Genomic DNA, 19,098 nt, shown 5'->3' on the forward strand with positions numbered 1-19,098 from the left:
AAATTTAAATTTTTTTAGAGACAGGGTCTCAGTCTGTCACCCACACTAGAGTGCAGTGGTACATTCACAACTCACTGCAGCCTTGACCTCCTAGGCTCAAGCAGTCCTCCTACCTCAGCCTCCTGAGTAGCTGCAATAGATGTGTTTTTTTAAAAAACTATGAATAAATTGAACTTTGCAATATCATAATTTAAATGTACTGGGGAAATGTCACTGTTTCAAGATAGTATGAAATAGCATTGGTGACTGTGGCCTGTCAGTTATTTTTATGGTTCAAAAGAGTTTTGAAATTTATTTTTCTTAGCTCCTGGCAAACTTCTCTACTTATCTAATCTTCTACATATTCTTGACATGGGAAGATCACCCTATTTTATATTTATATAGAGGAGACAAGGTCTCACTCTGTCGCCCTGGCTGGAGCGCAATGGCACAATCTCAGTTCACTACAACGTCCGCCTCCTGGGTTCAAGAGATCCTTGTGCCTCAGACTCTGGAGTTGCCGGGATTACAGATGTGTGCCACCATGCCCGGCTAATTTTTTCTATTTTTAGTAGAGAGAGAGTTTTTCCCATGTTGCCTAGGCTAGTCTCAAACTCCTGAGCTCAGGCAGTCTGCCCCCCTCGGCCTCCCAAAGTGCTAGAATTACAGGTGTGAGCCACCATGTCTGGCCTCACCTATAATATTGCACTAGTATTGCTGTCTTTTTATTCGCTGTGTGCCTCAGCTTCCTTCAGTAAAGCAAATTAGAGCCAGTTGTCTTGTAGGATTTGGTCATATATATAATTCTCTTTATAGCAAATTCCACTAACTAGCAAATTATTTTGCTTAATATCTGAAAAAGACATTAAATTGCAAGATTACATTTTAAAAGTATGCAACATACTATGTATCCTTGCATCATGTTGGAGATGTCAGCCTAAATTTTCAAATGCTAGTTATCACTTTAAGCTGTTATTCATTTTTAACATTACAAATTTATTATTATATTACAAATTTATAAGGTTAAAATTATTAAATTTTTTAATTGCAGTATTGGCTTTTATTTTGAAGACTGTGTTGCATTAAAGTGTAACTTGATGTGGAATAGGGAATATTGCTACAAATAATTGAATTAAAAAGAAAACTGGAAATGCTTTCCTCTCTGGTTTTTCTTTCCTCTCTTCTCTTCACTACAGATTTATTTTTAAAGACCAGTTATGTTTTCCCTGTTCCACTCTCTCCCATTTCATTCCTTCATTACTACAGACTACCTTCTGCCCATATTACCTCTTCCTTGATATCTCAGCAAGATCACTATATCCTCTTAATTTCCATATTCAGTGAACAATTTCTAGTAGTTTTCTTTCTTGGCCTTTCTGAAACAACTTATACTACTGACTGTTTATTCATTTCTTTTCTAAAATTCTATATGCTTTTGGCTTCTGGTCAGACAGTTCTCTCCTGATCCTTTCATATTGTTCCTTTTTGGCCTTCCTCTGGCCTCCTCTTTCTCTCAAGGAGGAATGAAAACTATAAGATATAATCGCTTGGTTGATATTCCCCCTAAATTTGACACAACTACAGTAGTCACCCCTTATCTGAGGTTTTGCTTCTGTGGTTTCAGTTGCCCACAGTCAACCAGGGTCCGAAAACAGGCGAGTTACTGTACAATAAGATATTTTGAGAGAGGCCACATTCACTTAACTTTTATTACAGTATATTTTTATTATTATTAAAATTGTTTTATTTTATTATTAATTGTTATTCTTTTGCTGTGCCTAATTTATAAATCAGACCTTATCATAGGTATATTTGTGTAGGAAAAAACATAGTATATGTAGGGTTCGGTACTATCTGTAGTTTCAGGCATCCACTGGGGACCTCAGAACATATTTCCTATTGATAGATAAGGGAACATGACTATAACCAGAAGTTGTATGTATAAAGTAGTTTTGTTGTCTTTATATAAAAAAATCAATTTCCTTTTAAAAAATTTCATTTACTGTCTTGGGTTAGGAAATAATTTTTCTTTCTAGGCCTATTTTTTACTATTAGTTTGACATGAATTTGCATTTTCTTTCCTTTTGAGTAGTTTCAGTTAGTTTAGAATTTCAAGTAGTTTGAATTCCAAGGATTCATGGAATATGTGAATTGAGATAACTCTGTTAAGGAAATTTATGTTGGATCTTTAAGTAAAATTTAATGTAATTCCTAAAAAAAGATCTGTCATTTTATCTAATTGTTAAGGATGATTAAACTTTTTATTTTATATATTTAAAATATGTTCCTTTTATCACAGAGCACTTTACTTACAGTATTGTTAATCACTTTTCAGTATGGAAATGCATCTTTTTTTCACTCAAAGCTTTGTTTTAAGCATTAAGATGCTTTCTTGAGATTTTCTTCAAATGTAGAACTTTGAAGTAGCTGAGTACTGTCACTTTTACTTCACACATAGGAATCCTTTAAGTGGTTCTCTACAAATGGGTCTCTTGGCCAGAAAACTTGTATTTACCTTTATTTTAAGGATGGATAACAGGACATGGTTTATGAATAAGCATTCTACAATCATCAACAAGACTTGTTCGAACCAAAAATAGGGATCTATTTCCCAAGAAGGGTGAGCTCAATAAATCAGATAACTGGAGTTGGGAATGGATAGTGGTGAGCCTATTTGTAAACTTTGGGTTTCTGAATGTTAATTTTAAGCTTCCTTTTTAAAAGGCCAGTGTTTGTAGAGCTTATCCTGTCAGCAATATCCTGTGTCAATTGTCAGGTCATGTTTAGCGTGTGGAAATGTATTAATCTGCCATAGCTAGCGTTGTAAGAGGCTGGGATAAAGAGAGGGCTCAAGCAGATGAAGAGGGATTAACTGTGTGGATTGAGCAAACTCCTCAATCACTGAACCAGTGATTTTACAAAGGATTAGCTGCTGCTTTTACAAATATTGATTACTGATTTGCTACTCAGAATGGAGATGACATGACTTGTGCGGTTGCTGTGTAGTGCGCTATGTGAAGTGTACATCATTCATATTAATGGATTTGTCATAGCCGTTATAGAAACTGACAGATTGATTATAGCAGCAGTTGCTAGAGCTGTTATGGTTAAGGTTGTGTCAGCATATCTATTAAAACTTCAGGATTTTAGAAGTTTATAGTATAGCCATAAAATTCATTTCCCCAGGTGGAATTTGGAATACTAGTTATTGCCCGGCACAGTTATTTTTATGCATATTTTACATCAGTTTGAAGACATGTAAGTTGACATAGAGCAAAAATACATTATTGTGTTATTTTTGTAATATCAACAAATTTAGATTCGTTTCATTTTGGAAAATTTGTCAGAAATGCTAGCTTTCTAAACAAGAACATGTCTAGTTCATGTGGATGTCCAAAAATCCATTTGAATTTTTCTCAGATCAGGAATTGTTTTGAAGCCTTTGGGTATGTTTCTATAAGCACGTGGAGCTTTTTAGAAAATGTAGAAATATCTGGGTAATTAAAAGTTAATGGCTATTTTCATTTAAGTAACTTTTTATTACTCTAAAAATTTAGTAGCAAGAATTACAATTATCTATATCAGGGAAAATATGTTCCTTTAATTTTTTTAAGAAATCAGTTGTCTTGCAAATGTTTTCTTTATGTCACAACAGGAAAGCTTTTCAGTGAGTTGAGTTGTATCTTAAAGGGTAAGCTGAAGCTTTCTAGGCAATGATAGTGGTGAGGAGTGGGTAAGTGGAGAAAGGTGAGGGAAGAGCACATTTCAGGCAGAGTGAAAACTTGTGTGGGTACATGAGACTTGGCCTGTTTGAAGAATAGCCAGGTATGTGAACATTCTCAAAGTAGTACCTTCATATATGTTGAGAATATTGTTTTCAAATTGTATCATTGTGCTATAAAACTATACTTGTATTGATTAAATTAAATTTTATAGATTAATGGGTGGCATTTTTCCCTGGCTATGAGTCTAATAATATAAATTGATTTAAATTACTTAAAAGCCCATTTTTTGTTTTTTATTTTAAAAGTTGCATTATATAAAATTTTAAATGTGTAATACCTGCTTATAACAAAGTTGTTCCCTCTCTGCAAAAGGAAAAAGAAATTCCCTACACTCCCTAGAAGTAAGAACTGCTAACAGTTCTATGTGCCCTTCCAGACATTTTTTCTGAGTTGTAAGAATACATATGTGTGCTAAAAAAACCATGGAACCAGATATTTCTTAAATTTGAAAAAGTAGTATATCATGCCGGGTGTGGTGGCTCACGCCTATAATCCCGGCACTTTGGGAGGCCGAGGTCAGGAGATTGAGACCATCCTGGCTAATGCGGTGAAACCCCAACTCTATTAAAAATACAAAAAATTAGCCGGGCATTCTGGCACGTCCCTGTAGTCCCAGCTACTCGGGAGGCTGAGGCAGGAGAATCGCTTGGACTTGGGAGGTAGAGGTTGCAATGAGCCGAGATTGCACCACTGCACTCCAGCCTGGATGACAGAGTAAGACTCCATCTCAAAAAAAAAAAAAGGATATCACTATATATATTAATATACCACTTGTGTTTTTTCAACCAAGTATCTTGGGCATCTTTCTACATTAGTATATATCTTTCCATATTAATGCACACAGATCTATAGCATTATTTGGAATGGCTTCATATTGTTCCTCTTGCTGGGCATTTTCCATCTTTCTGTTGTCACAAATGGTATATCAGTGAATATTCTGGCTTATACACCATCATGTAACAGTACTTTAATTTGTAGGATAGATTCTTGGGAGTTGAATTATCAGGGTATTGTCAAATTTTCATCCACAAACCTGTATTAAGCTATACTCCCCAAAAGAGGGTGAGGAGAGATGCAAGTACCATCTTTTCTTGCCCTCCTCCCTGTTTGATATTCTTAATCTTTACAGTTTTTGCCAGTCCTATAAGTTAAAAAGTAGTTTTTAGTGAGGTTTATTCATTTGTTTGTTCATTCAGCAAATTTAACAAACACTTCTGCGTCCCAGGCGCTAATCTAGGCCCTAGGGATACAGCAGTGAAGAAGACAGTTGTGGTCTCTGGGCTTTTTGGAGCTTACATTGTAATGGAGGTGGGGAGAGCTGGGGAAAGACTACAAATCAATAAACGCTCATCTCTTTTCATGTTTATTAACCTTTGTATTTATTCCATGATTTGCTGTGTTCATATCCTTTACCTGTTTTTTTATTGACCTGTTCACTTTTTTCTTATTAATTTGCAGTTCATTGTGACACCCGTGCAAATGTTTTCTCCTATAAATACACCTTGAATAAGTCATCGTTTGACAAGTTAATGACTGTACCAGTTCTTATCCATGTATGGAATTATAGTAGTACACCTGACTTCTTTGGCTGGTGAGAAAGAATTGGACTAAGTCTTAAATTTCCATATTTCAACATCCTCTGAGGAATTTGTAAAAATTATTTTTGTATTTTTAAAAGTACATTAGAACTGTGAGTCTTGTGTGAGACTTAAAGCTATCCAGGTGAAGGGGACTTAATTGAATTAATTAATAACTTGTTATCAATATTAAGGTAGATAAAACATTATGTATGTAAATTTTGTTTTTCAGTGAGAATATACATCATGGTCTATTCAGACATGATTAATTACAGCTGAATTCTTAGAGAAACATGCAATATGATATCTTATCATAAGATCTTACCATATCTAAATTGACTTGGAATAACTTGTGTTATGCCATTTATTCATATGGAATTTTAGTAGGATGTGTATCTTTCAGATTTTAAGTCTTTTTCATATTTTCAGGAGGTCATTGTATATTTCAAATATTTATGAGCAAACTACAGATTCAGAGTTCAGACCGTTTTGTTGCCTTAGCCTCCTCTGAGGTAACTTCCAGTGCCTTACAGGGCAAATGAAGGAGCACTGAACTGCTCTTGATGTGATGTTCAAGTGTGACTGAACAGCACTGGTTGTTTGCATGAAGTTACATCAGTTGTTGTGTGTTGTTAGCAATCATTTTGTTCTGCTCAATATTCCATCAGTTTCTTTTTCAAAGTTTAATTTTGACATTTCTAATTTGAACTAAATAGTTAAAATTTCTTGGTGAAATTGTTCTGGTAATGACAACTCTTAGTTGGGAGAAAAGGAGAACATGGACGATTGGGCTATGTCAGCTCTGGCAGATCCTGCAGTGAGATAGCCCACACAGTGAACATATTAATGAATTGCCTTTTGATGTCTCCTCATAGTAAATATCAGTTGCTATATTTGTCAGTTGTTGTTTTTTTTTTATTTTTTTGCTACGGAGTCTCACTGTGTTGCCCAGACTGGAGTTCAGTGGTGTGATCTTGGCTTGCTGCAATGTCTGCCTCCCGGATTCAAGCAATTCTCCCACCTCAGCCTCCAGAGTAGCTGGGATTACAGGCATACGCCACCACGCCCTGCTAATTTTTATATTTTCAGTGGAGAAGGGGTTTCACCATCTTGGCTAGGTTGGTTTCAAACTCCTGACCTCAAGTGATCCACTCGCCTCAGCCTCCCAGAGTGCTGGGATTACAGGCATGAGCCACTGTGCCTGGCTTACTTTTTTAAAAATATGCTAAAATCACATAGCTAAATGGGCACTTTTTGTATGTTATGTTCTGTCCCAATTTTCTTCCTTTTTATTATGTTTCTTCATGTTGGTGGTTATAAAGTTTAGAACTGAATGGGAGTGTTAGTAGTTGTGAAAGTAGATACTAAGATGGGATATAAATATAAGGATGACCTCTTTGTTCTTCATGTCTTACGGCTACCTTGCCTCCATTTTTCTCTTTCCTCATTGGTTTCTTGAATCTCTTTATTAGTGGGGAATTGCACCTAATCATGAGCTTCTCAAAGGCAAGGACTGTAGCTGTACCTGTTGCTCCATTGCAGTGCCTGGTACATATTGGGTGCTCAGTAACTGCCTGATGAATGAACCAACACATGCAGGCAACTGGCTGCTTAATACTGTGTTTTATTATGACAGCCTCTCTTTCTCTCTCGAGACTACTGTGAAAGGTGTATTCGATGTTTACAAAATTATTTTAATGACCCTTTAACTTTAGCTAGTTATAAATACAAATCATTAGCTGCACTATCATTTATATTTCGGGCATTTTCCTTCTGTTTTCAGTGTGTACTGATTGCAGAACTGTGTTTTATCTATGTATTGATTTTTTTATTTTGCAGTGAACATTAGCTTAGACCATATTTTACAAATCCTATACACAAAACAAGGTTTTTAAAGTATACCATTCTGAGCCATATAGATGATTTTGTTTAAAACATTAACTTAGACCATATTTTACAAATCCTATACACAAAACAAGGTTTTTTAAATATACCATTCTGAGCCATATAGATGATTTTGTTTAAAATTATACTTCTACATTTGAAAGAAGTACGCTTGGTGATTTCTATGCACACTCAAGTTTCAGAACACTGCCTTATGATCCCCTTGCTCAAATTCTAGTGAAAAAGACACACTGTGGCACATCATTTTAGCCTGATATTGTAAATACCACACGAATGTCTATGTCTGTCTCCCTGGCCAGTCTCACAAATGGCTGTTGACAGTTATTCCCCTTTGAAACTAGGGATCAGAAAAAGGATTAAGCATGTGGTATGCTTTTATTTCCAGAGTAGGAAGAAAAACTGCTACACATTAACTGTTCTAATATTGAAATTCTAGTATGAATTCTCTAGTAATTTACTCAGTTATATGGATAACAATGCTTTATAATCCTTTCAGTTCCCTAGGTGTACATACGATTACCAGTTCATACTGAAGAGTAGACTCAAGCATTTTATCATTCTCAGTAACATGTTGTTCTGTGGACATTTTATGGATACAAAGTAGGTATACGCTTAAAATTTTGCAGGCTAGAAGTGTCCTGGCCCTGAGTTAGAACTTTATAGGCCAGTTGCTGATTTGTTTTTGTGTTAAGATGATCTTCATCCACGTTTATGTCCCTGCAAAGTCATTAAACTTTGTAAATTGATAAATAAGTGTATTAATTTTACCCCCAGCCTGGCTGGTTGTTAAAGGATATGGCTCTTGACTTAAGCAGCAACATAAAAAGAGTTGTGTTAGCTTCGTGCAGAGAATGGAGCTTTTTCTTGAGATTTAACAGGCAAACAGGATTTTGGAATGATTGTCTGAAAATTGTGCAGGGTGTCTGTTCCTGTAGATATTCTATGATCTTATCCTTGAATTTAACAAAGCTTTTGGGAGCTAGCTGTATACTTGGGCCTTCTCGTTTTGTACTCTGTAGAATTGCTTTTACTGAATTTCACTTTGGCATTAAGCTTTTGGCTTAATATGAACAATGTTATACAAAACAACCCTATGAAACTTTTATATACTGTAAAAATGTTATTGAGGACATTGAGAACTATGGGAGAAATTTCTTTCTCATTTCAGTACCAGGAGCCAGAAATAGTTGTGTTTTCTTCCCTGAACAATGATCTGTATTTATCTTATGGGCAATGGCTCATATAATTTATTGTATTTCTTGCTTCATGTTGGTTGTTATAAAGCTTATAAGTGAATTTTTGGCCCACTCTTCACAAGTGTAAATGACTTTGTAGTTCCAAGTTGTTTTCTGTTCCATCCTGACTTCTAATTTTGCCTTGATTTTAAAAAATATTGAAATAGTGACACAGAAAAGTTGCAAGAATAACACACAGAGTTCCCATATACCTTTCATCCCAATTCCCCTAACATTAACATTTTTCTATACGGGTATTTGCTTTGTCAGTCTGCCTCCTCCCCTTCCTTACCCTTCCCTTCTTCTCCATCTTCCATCCTCCCCCTCTGTCCCACCCTGTGTGTATACACACTGATAGCTCCTGTTTGCTTTTAATTTGCCTCACCAAATGTATCGTACAAATGCCTGTGAAATGCTTTTTGGGGGGAGAAGGAAGCAGTATATTACTAAATTAACAATAATAATAGGTAAGAATGTATGAATTTCATATCTATATTGAAAAAAGAGTTATGGAAAAACCTCTTGTTTTAGGTGAAAGGAAGACAAATTGTGTGTGTGTCTGTAAGAGAGAGGGAGAAAGATTGCATACACATGTGTTTTTAGGAAGATACTTATAACACCTTAAACCAGAGTAGGTGCTCTGAATGACAGAAGAGGGAAAATGCCAAGACTTCTTGATTTAAATAAAAAATTAGGTAGTTTCCTTCTTAAATAGAAACAGGTATACTGTTTACTTATGAAGACTAAAGCATTAAGAATGTTTGGGAACGTATTTGCTTTAGTAATCAAGCTCAATTTAGTAATCAAATAATCAGAGTAGGACTGTGAAATAGAGAGCCTTAATTCAGCAATTTACCTCTATTAATAAGTTAGTCATAAAATAATTTCATGTTTGATAGTTTTCAAACTATACATTTGTCACTTATTATTTTTCTTATTTATTTATTCATATTAACCACCCCTCAATAATAAGGTTGTTTTGGGAGATGGGAATAGAATGACAATTGCTTACGTACCTGTTATTTTTCTTAAGACAAAAACAAAAACGTGTTTTATTATACTGTGCAGTGTAGAAGACATTATAACTCTGCATATTCCTATTTCAGATACTTAAGATATAATCTTATGTTATTAATGACTCTAAACTTTTTGTATACAGAATAGGAAAAATAAATAAAATGAGTTTAAAGAATATCACAAATTATAAAAATGTTACTTATAATCTGAAAATAATTTTAAAAATTTATACCTCAAAATACACAACATAAAGCTGTTGCAAAAGTAAGTAAATCAATGAAAGAATTGTCCTATGGCCTATGTAAAAATAAAGCATAGTTGAGTGGAAAGAAGCTAAAGAATTCAGTCTAAATTATATTCATTTCTTATTTCTATGTAGTTTGCTAGAGGAATCTGCATACAAAAGGAACCTCCTTTTCCTTCCATAAACATCATTTTTCCCATTACTAATTTGTTCCATGTTTGTGTATATATGTTTTTAAACCAAAATGAAAGTATTTCAAATACATTCTTAAGAAGCAAAATTGACCCAAAATCTTACAGATGAAACAACACCCCACATTTTAAATGTATGGTATATTGGCCATGTGCAGTGACCCACGCCTATAATCCTAGCACTCTGGGAGGCCAAGGTGGGTGGATCAGCTGAGGTCAGGAGTTCGAGACCAGCCTGGCCAACATGGTGAAACCTCGTCTCTACTAAAAATACAAAAATTAGCTGGGCATGGTAGCGTGTGCCTGTAATCCCAGCTACTTGGGAGGCTGAGGCAGGGAAATCGTTGAATGTGGTGGGTGGAGGTTGCAGTGAGCCAAGAACACACCACTGCACTCCAGCCTGGGTGAAAGAGCAAGACTCCATCTCAAAAAAAAAAAAAAAAAAAAAAAGTACAGTATATTAAAATATATCATGTTACACTTAGGGAACTAATCTTAAATAATAGTGATTGCTTTAATGCCATAGAAAAGTAATGCAATGATGTTGTCTCACACAGTTTCTATAAATGACATTCATTTATTCCATCAGCAGTGGGACATAGCATTTCAGAAAATGGGCTTTTGGGCAGGTAGACTTAAGGTCCTGGCTCCACTTATTGTGTGTGACCTTGATTTCTGATTGGTAATATAGAGTTAGTAATACTTACCTCTTAGGGTTATATGATGATGAAATGAGATGATGACTGGTATCATCATCTTTACCTAACTTATGGTAAAGGCTCAATAAATGTTAACTGTTGCAGTGCTGATATTTGTAATCATGCCACTGATAGTGCTGTAAAAAAACATATTTAAGCTTGTAGTGTGGAGGTGATAGAAACAGTTGTGTTTGATACAGAGATAGCATAGGTAAGGAAGAAAGAAGTAGGACCTATTATTATTGTTATTATTTGAGACAGGGTCTCACTGTCACCCAGGCTGGAGTGCAGTGGCATTATCATATGCAGCCTTGAACTCCTGGGCTCAAACTATTCTCCTGCCTTCCGAGTAGCTAGGACTACAGGTGTGAGTTACCATGCCTGAGTAATTAATACATTTTTTATAGAGATGCGGTGTTACTTGTTACCCAGGCTGTCTCGAACACCTGGCCTCAAGTGATCCTTCTGCCTCAGCCTCCCAGAGTGCTAGAATTACAGGTGTGAATCACTGCCCCCAGCCGAGGACCTATTATTGTTATTGTTTAAATTTTATACACAATTGTTTGACTTTTAAGATGCATTCAACAAATTTCCAGTGAAGTTGAGTTTATGTTTCCTAGTTTTCTGTTTTGGGTACTGTTTAGGAAAGAGCCTGGCACATAATATAGACTAGTAAAATATTGTTTAATATATGAGTTAAGAACGTTCCTTTTCATTTATGCTAATCTTTATTATGTATAATCTTGTCAAATATTTGCTTATGCATCAGATTTGTTTTTGGCCAAGTATCTATAACCAGAAAGAAATTCGTGTGGTTAAAAAGTGTTTAACATTCATGTTTTTATTCTAGTGGTTTATATTTTCAGCCTCCTTTTTTGTGTGTGTGTGTGGAACAATGGACTTGTGGCAAATTTGAGTTGCCTTTTAAAAATGCTAGTAGTAATAAGAGAGAACATTTCTTAAAGAGTTATCTTAAGTGCTATGCTACTAAATCCCCACAGTAACTCTCCATAGTATGCCCGCCTATTATCTACATTGAAATATTTGAAAACTAAAGCTTAATGAAATTGAGTAACTTGCTAAGTCACAGAGCTGGTAGCCATCCTGCAATATGAATGTAAATCCAGGGTTCTGAACATGAATCTAAAATGCAGTATCAGTTTGGGGGCACTTTTGTTGTGGAAAGAGATACATTAAATTAAAACCCAGTTCATAATTAATTGTATATATTTAATTTTATATATTTAGAGACTGAACATTTTGATATATTTAGAATTATATTTTTAACTTAAGGAGAAATGTGTTCCATTTTAAGCTTGCATCTCATTTTCTCAAAGTATGTATTATAGACTTTTTTAGAAGGCTATTATTTTTTAGAATTTAATGTTTTACTTGCTACAGAGTAGATGACTAAGATATAGGCAGATAGAGTTGCTGAGGAGTTACTTTATGTGAAAGGTAAAATTTGATTTAAATTTTTTATGTAGAATCGAAAGATCTATTATTTAAAAGTAACCTTTACTAAAATATAAAAACACAGAGGGCGCCCTATATTATAAATATATAAACTAGTAGTCTTGTCTCTAAAGTAAAACCTTATTTTAAAATGATTGATTCAGTATATTGATATGCTATCTTCCCTGGAAATAATTGAGAGAGCCTTAATAAGGTTTTCCACAAATTAATAACTCTAGAATTTTTAGATAAAAACCATATTTTAAAATTCTATAAGGAACAAGTTTATTTTAACAATGTGATAACTAGTGGTTTATTGTTAGACCAACAAATCAGAAATCTTAAAGAGATTTTTTTCACATCTACTTTTATGAGAAAGGGACAGAAGTTCTATATTAAAGTTTTATCTAAAGAAGCAATCTTCAGATATGTAATAAGATAGTTCAGTTTCTGGTCATATACTTAAGTGTATGTTAAAGTAAAAGAAGCAGTTTTAAATGAATGGAGAAGGATAATTGGACTCTGTATCGTATAATTCACATGTACTATTGATCTGTGACTTTTTGAGCATTATTTTAATGGATGTTGATGAACACAATTGATTTCAGATTTCTTTTCATTATTCTGGAATCTTGCCATTAGAAATTTTTTGTAGTTTTGTAGATTTCTATGAAGATTAGTAGCAGCAAGAAAGGAAGGAAGAAAAAAAGGGAAAGGAGAGGAGAAGAGAGGAGAGGGAGGGGAAAAAGGAGTGGAGGGGAGGGAAGAGGAGGAAAAGGAAGGAGAGAAAAAGAGAAGGGAGGAGAAGAGGAAGGAAGAGATGTAAAATAGAAGCTTTGATTGGACTCTGAACAAATGCTTAATCTTTTGGATTATATTCATGAGCATATCTTACATGCATGTAGGTATGATATTAATAGTTATTGTCTTCTTTGGTTCCAAATAGACCTATTGAAGGCATAGTGAAAATTTCCACTCTTAACTCCTTTAGAGTTAATAAAGGCAAATTTGAATTATCCTCATGGTTATTCCGTTTTTGCTTAAAATGGCCACTTTTCAAAGGAGGGAGGAGATTAGCAGATGTTAAACCCTTGAGTTGTAACCTCTGCTTTTACCCCAGTGTAGTCACATAGGCTGCTATGTCAGTTCTTAAAGCGTTTTCCCCAAGGCATAACCCTCCTGAGAATTCTATGGTTCTACTAATTGAAAGTTGACCATCTTAATGTCAAAGCATGGTGTGATCTTTTTTGTTTTTGTTTTTCTTAAAAGAAATGTCATAATAGTCTTAGAGATCGCTAGTACTAGTGTATTCACTGGTGAATCTCTTCTGAAGAAAGTAATAGTGCTATGATGAGAAAACAAGCTTTTTGGAAAGACTATGCTAAAGTAACACAATTAGTCTTCTATTAGAGTTATGGCAGTGATTATTGTTCGAGATACTCATTGAATATATAATATCTTCCTTTTGCTACTAAAAAAACTGATAAACAGATTTGAAATTCCAAATTTCCCACATGGAGGGGAGAATTATTCAAATATGAAAAATATTTAATTTATATATTTATTTCTCTCACACATATTCCAGGGCAAGGTTCTAGCTGAATATTAAACCTTTTAAATGACATAAAATAGTTCTATGCTAGATGTAAAAGAAGTTACTAGTTGTTCTATAAAAAAATATGTTGTGAGCAATTTCCACATTTGATGTAATTGAAACTTCAATCTATCTTGGACCTTGGCCATAGTGTGGATATATTTCATGAAGTCCTGGAATTGGGAGGGCTTTGGAGATGATTGAACCTATTTTTTTTTTAGGTTTTAAAAAGAAGAAATTGAGTCCAGTGAGGCTAAGTGACATGTTTAAAGTTAAAAAAAAAAAAATGTTTAGAACTGAGATTACATTGCAGACTTCTTTAATCTCTGCCACGGATTTTGAAGTCAGTATCAATGTAGAGCTAAGCTTCTGGATATATGCTATACCACTAAAACATTTTATTTAATATTTATATCCAAGTTGTTTTTTTTTTTTTTTTTTGAGACGGAGTCTTGCTCTGTCGCCCAGGCTGGAGTGCAGTGGCCAGATCTCAGCTCACTGCAAGCTCCGCCTCCCAGGTTCACGCCATTCTCCTGCCTCAGCCTCCCGAGTAGCTGGGACTGCAGGCACCCGCCACCATGCCCAGCTAATTTTTTGTATTTTTAGTAGAGACGGGGTTTCACCATGTTAGCCAGGATGGTCTCGATCTCCTGACTTGTGATCCACCCGTCTCGGCCTCCCAAAGTGCTGGGATTACAGGCTTGAGCCACCGCGCCCGGCCTATCCAAGTTAAGTGTAGGTTTCTCTCCTTTGTTGGTGCATAGTCTTTATTTTGTTTTGGTTCTTTGTTTACTTTGCAGATATGCTAGTGAATTTTTATACTTAAAACCTGTTAGAAAAAGAAACGAAGTGTCTGCATCCCTGCATCTTTGTATCTATTACATAATTTCTAGATACAGGGAAAATAGCTTGTAAGTTTATGTGTATAATTATAAAGTGTAATTAAACTGCACTTGTGGAATGATGAATTCTGAGCCAGTCACAGCTCTGGGAACTGAGGCTTTTGTATGGACTATTTCCTAAAGCTAAGTACTAATGTACCCTTCAGCCAAAAATGTTGTTAAGATAGTGGACATCAACTGTAAGGATAGTGGAAGCAAAACAGAAAGCATTTCTCTACCTTTATACAAAATTACAATGCATTGGGATTATATTGGTGTTATGACATACTGGCACCTGAAAATGTACTTTCATTCTGTTTACCACTTTTTAAGAAAAATAAACTTCAATTGGAGAAGCTAATCTAGATAATAAAATAACCACTGGTGGATAGGTGAGAGTATCATCATCATGAAATGAGATAATATTTTTTGGACAATCAAAGCCTAATACATGTTTCAAATATAAAGCAATCATTAAGTGGGTAAATACTTTTTTTAAAAAATGGGTCTCTTGGCCAGGCATGGTGGCTCATGCCTATAATACCAGCACTTTGGGAGGCCAAAGCGGGTAGATCCCTTGATTCCAGTAGTTTGAGATCAGCCTGGGCAACATGATGAAACCTTGTCTCTACAAAACATACAAAAATTAGCCAGGCATGCTGTTGTGCACCTATAATCCCAGCTACTCAGGAGGTTGAGGTGGGAAGATTGCTGGAGCCCAGAAGGCAGAGGTTGTAGTAACAAAATCATGCCACTGCACTACAGCCTGGGCTGCATTTTTGGTAGTTTACTACATGAGTTTAGAAGAGATAAAAGGAAGCACTATCTCCCCCTAGGAGGTGGCCAGTTTATGGAACTCAGTATCCCAACTACTAGGTGAAAATGAAGAATTTGAAAAGGTTTAGATAAACTTGTAGATGCTTTATTTATATGAATGTCAGGAAAAAAGATACGGTTGTATGGTTCAGAAGTTTATTCTTTACTTTTTGGAGTTCAGGGAAAACAGTCACATCATGTGATGACACAGAATATTTGATTAAATGGACCAACATCTTGACTCAGAGTGAAAAATCTTACGAATAATAACAGTCTTTTTAAAAGTATCTTTCCTTTCTTTTCCAATATAAGGGAAAAGGAAACTTTAGTCGAGTATAGGTGGTAGGAAGAATTACACTATGTGAAAGCTTGGTGTTCATGTTGAAAACTATATAAATGCCAACTAGAAAAGGGAAGATTGAAGGGAGCAAAAGGTGAAGCTCAGAAACCTAGTCATAATTTTGCATAAAGTCTAGATTAAACAACCAAAAAAGTGTGACTGTATTAGTGTAATGAAGCCAATAATATGATGATTTATTGATGATAAAATAGTAAAAATAAGGCTTTGGATTCCTTAGAAGTCTAGCATTTAAATTGATCACCAAAGTTGCATATCAAAAAATAAAAATGATAATAAAAACATATCTATTTTGAAAATGTCTCTGAATCATTGCACTTTGGTAATGATGTCTCATACTGTCTTAGATAAAGTAATGCATTTAAAGAGGTGTTAGACTGGGATATAGTGTGTGTGTGTTTGTGTGTGTGAGTATGTGTATGTATCAGGGAAGAGTCTATTAGGAGACACATCAATGTTAGGGAAGACCCTGGAATATAGTGTATTGAGGCGCCCAATACTGGACAAAATTGTGAATCAACATTTGTTCATTTAGATTTGAGAAATCTAAATAAAAAAGAAAGGACCATTAGACCTCCCATTCTCCTCAACTCTAGCTCTTTCTCTCCCCCAACTCTAACTCTCTTTCACTCTCATTCCCTTGCCTACTCAAGGGACTTGCATGCTGTTCTAGGCCTTGTCTTCTGAGTGAAGCTTCTGTGATCTAGACACATTTTTCTACTTTTCTTTGTCCTAAATACAGTAATGCAGTTGTCTACCCTGTTAATGCCAAGACTGGATTTAGACCTGACCAGCCTGACACCTGGAATGTCACTAAGTGATACTTCCTACCACAGACTTCATATTTTTCTCTGAAATTGAAGTAACTACTGTTTTTCATTTTGAAATAATTATTTTTAATTGTTAACACTTTTTAAAGGATAATGCTTATTTCTTAAGTATATTACAGGCATTTAAACACTCCAATGTTTTTCATCCTAGTTTCAAGAAAAAAAAGATAAAGTAATAGTTTAATAAAATCACCAAGAGTGGGTAATACCTTAGTTTTAAGGTAATTTGTTATTTATTTTTATACTCTGTATCTCTTCTCTGCTTTTCAAATTCTAGTATCCATACCTGAAGCTTGCTATACTATGTCTATGATATACACCATTTGTTTTTAAGGCAAAAACTTTAAGACACATACTAGAATTCTTGAGTTATCTTTTAGAAACAGTTACCTTATGAATAAAGTATCAGCCTAACTATAGGGAAATTTGGATTTCACTATTGCCTTTTTCCCTGAATTGCTGGGAATATCAGCACTTGATACTTGTTATTTGAATTCATTGTGACCTTTTTGCCATTTTGAATGCTTCAGATTCTCAAATTGCACATTGGAAGAAGACCCATTCCTTGCTTAGTTGCCCTTGTAGGGTGTCGATTTTAATGTCTAATATTTTGAGCTGCTTTAGAAAAGTAGGATTATCATATAAGAAATACATAATCATTTTATAAAAAGAAAACTAGTCTTTCTCAGTATATACCTTACTTTCTCGGGTACTGAAAGTTTGTGGCCACTTAAGCAAGTCCATGTAATAAGTTCCTGTAGCATAGTCTAGTCCCCAAAATATGGGTTAATTTTTGTTTTCCCCTTAGGATATAATTTTTTCATTAACCACTTTCACTTAAGTAAAAGGAAATCTTTGAACTGCTTTAAAAGTAGCTGCAATGCTTAACTTGTATAGTAGCCGAATCATGCTTTTTCCTGTCTTTCATTTCTGGTTAACTTTCTCTGAGCAACATAGTCTTATATTTACATTAGCATCCATTCACTTGAACTAGTAGTTACAGTTATAGTAACATATAACCATATTTAACTATAATAGCTAATAAAAGCTAACATTTACTGAATGCCTACTATGTGCAAAGGACTAAGACCCAGTGCAAAACTTTTCTTTAGGACAAGGTTTGAATTTTAATAGTGAAGCTGAGAATATGATTGTGAATTCACTGGAACGTTGTATAATTGGCTGTGTTACATAGTGAGGCAATGTAATTGCAGTGTATGGCAAACATGTGGCAGCTGTTTGTTGTTGCCTGGCAGATAGGCTTACATTAGCCTTAATTTCTTTTTCTTCATGTATCATTATGCCTGTATATTTATAGTCTTGTTTCTTTATACCAGTCTCAATCTTCCTAAATGTCAATAGCATTAATCATTGTAGGCATAGTGATATGAGGTCTAAATGATATGAGAATTCATATTTTTAAAGGAAATTACTACTTTTTTATATATTATGACAGATTTTCCATCCCTGCCATCAGAAAGTATTGTCCGTATGCTCATGGTGATATACAAACCAAATGGTTCTTCTGAAAATTTAAAAATCTAAAGTATGTACAGGGATTGCTATTAGTGTACTTTTCTGTTTTAAAGAATTCACGTGGCTAATAAACAAATCCTGGATATTGGACAAACAGCAATAAAGGTTTAGAAAAATGAAATTTCAGTTAAAAAAAATTATACCTCCATTCCCCAGGGAAGAAATAAAAGATTTTATATTAGAAACATGAATTTAGAATTCAGAATAAGTATTGCTTATGACATCAAATTTTATTGTGATGTATCAGGTGGAAATTTAGTCAACATTTTTCTTAAAGCAAAAGACTCAGGCTATGTGTATATTGAATGCTAGTAAATTCTAATTTCCCTTCTCCTTTTCCTTTTCCCCCACTTCCTCTCCCCTCTCCCTTCCCATCTCTCTCTGTCTCCTTTTTGACTAGTAATATTTTAGAGTTGAAAGCTATGCTAAAGGTACCCATTTCTTTTCAGAATAATTTAACTTTTCTTCTTAAGATTTTGTAAACATCCATTCCTTACATAAAGAACATTTATTATGCCCAACGGAAGTGAGAGAGTTGTGGGACTACCCCTTAATGAGACCAAATCATCGCACAATTAGCCGCTTTAGTTTAGTAGTTGACCAGGACTTGTTTACATAGATAAGGTTTCTGTTTGTAATTTTTGTTTTATGTGCAAAATACTGTAATAAATAATTTATACCTTTATATGTACTAAGTTTATTTTGAAAAAAATAAACTGGGTACATTTATTGAACAGCTATTAATATATGTACACTTTCCCTAAAATTTCATTTATATTTCAAAATCAGGGCTCTATTTGAAATATGTTTTAATGATACTGTGTTGTGTTTACTAAGTGAAATTGATCCACCAAGGAGCTGAAGTTATTACTCTAATTTTAAGCTTTATTTCTTAAGACAAAATATCCATGACTTTATCACTACTGTGATCCCCATGATATTAAAAAAAAAAAAGGTGGTAAAATTATGTGATGAGTTTGTATATAATAAACTTCCT

At 34.5% G+C, this 19,098-nt stretch overlaps 1 protein-coding gene across 4 annotated transcripts in view; it reads left to right on the forward strand.

The window, feature by feature from the left end:
• SKAP2 (src kinase associated phosphoprotein 2) overlaps positions 1 to 19,098 on the forward strand; it is a 200,941-nt gene that overhangs the window by 106,687 nt on the left and 75,156 nt on the right. The window contains exon 1 of one of the 4 annotated variants that reach the window (XM_038004763.2): positions 5,243 to 5,355. The exons of the other annotated variants lie outside the window; for them this stretch is intronic. Within the exon in view, the coding sequence (XP_037860691.1) occupies positions 5,316 to 5,355 (40 nt within the window). The 5' untranslated portion in view covers positions 5,243 to 5,315. Of the gene's footprint in view, positions 1 to 5,242; positions 5,356 to 19,098 lie in introns of those variants that run through there. 4 annotated transcript variants of the gene reach the window in all.

Source organism: Chlorocebus sabaeus, chromosome 21 (assembly GCF_047675955.1).
Source record: "Chlorocebus sabaeus isolate Y175 chromosome 21, mChlSab1.0.hap1, whole genome shotgun sequence".
Lineage (NCBI taxonomy): Eukaryota > Metazoa > Chordata > Mammalia > Primates > Cercopithecidae > Chlorocebus > Chlorocebus sabaeus.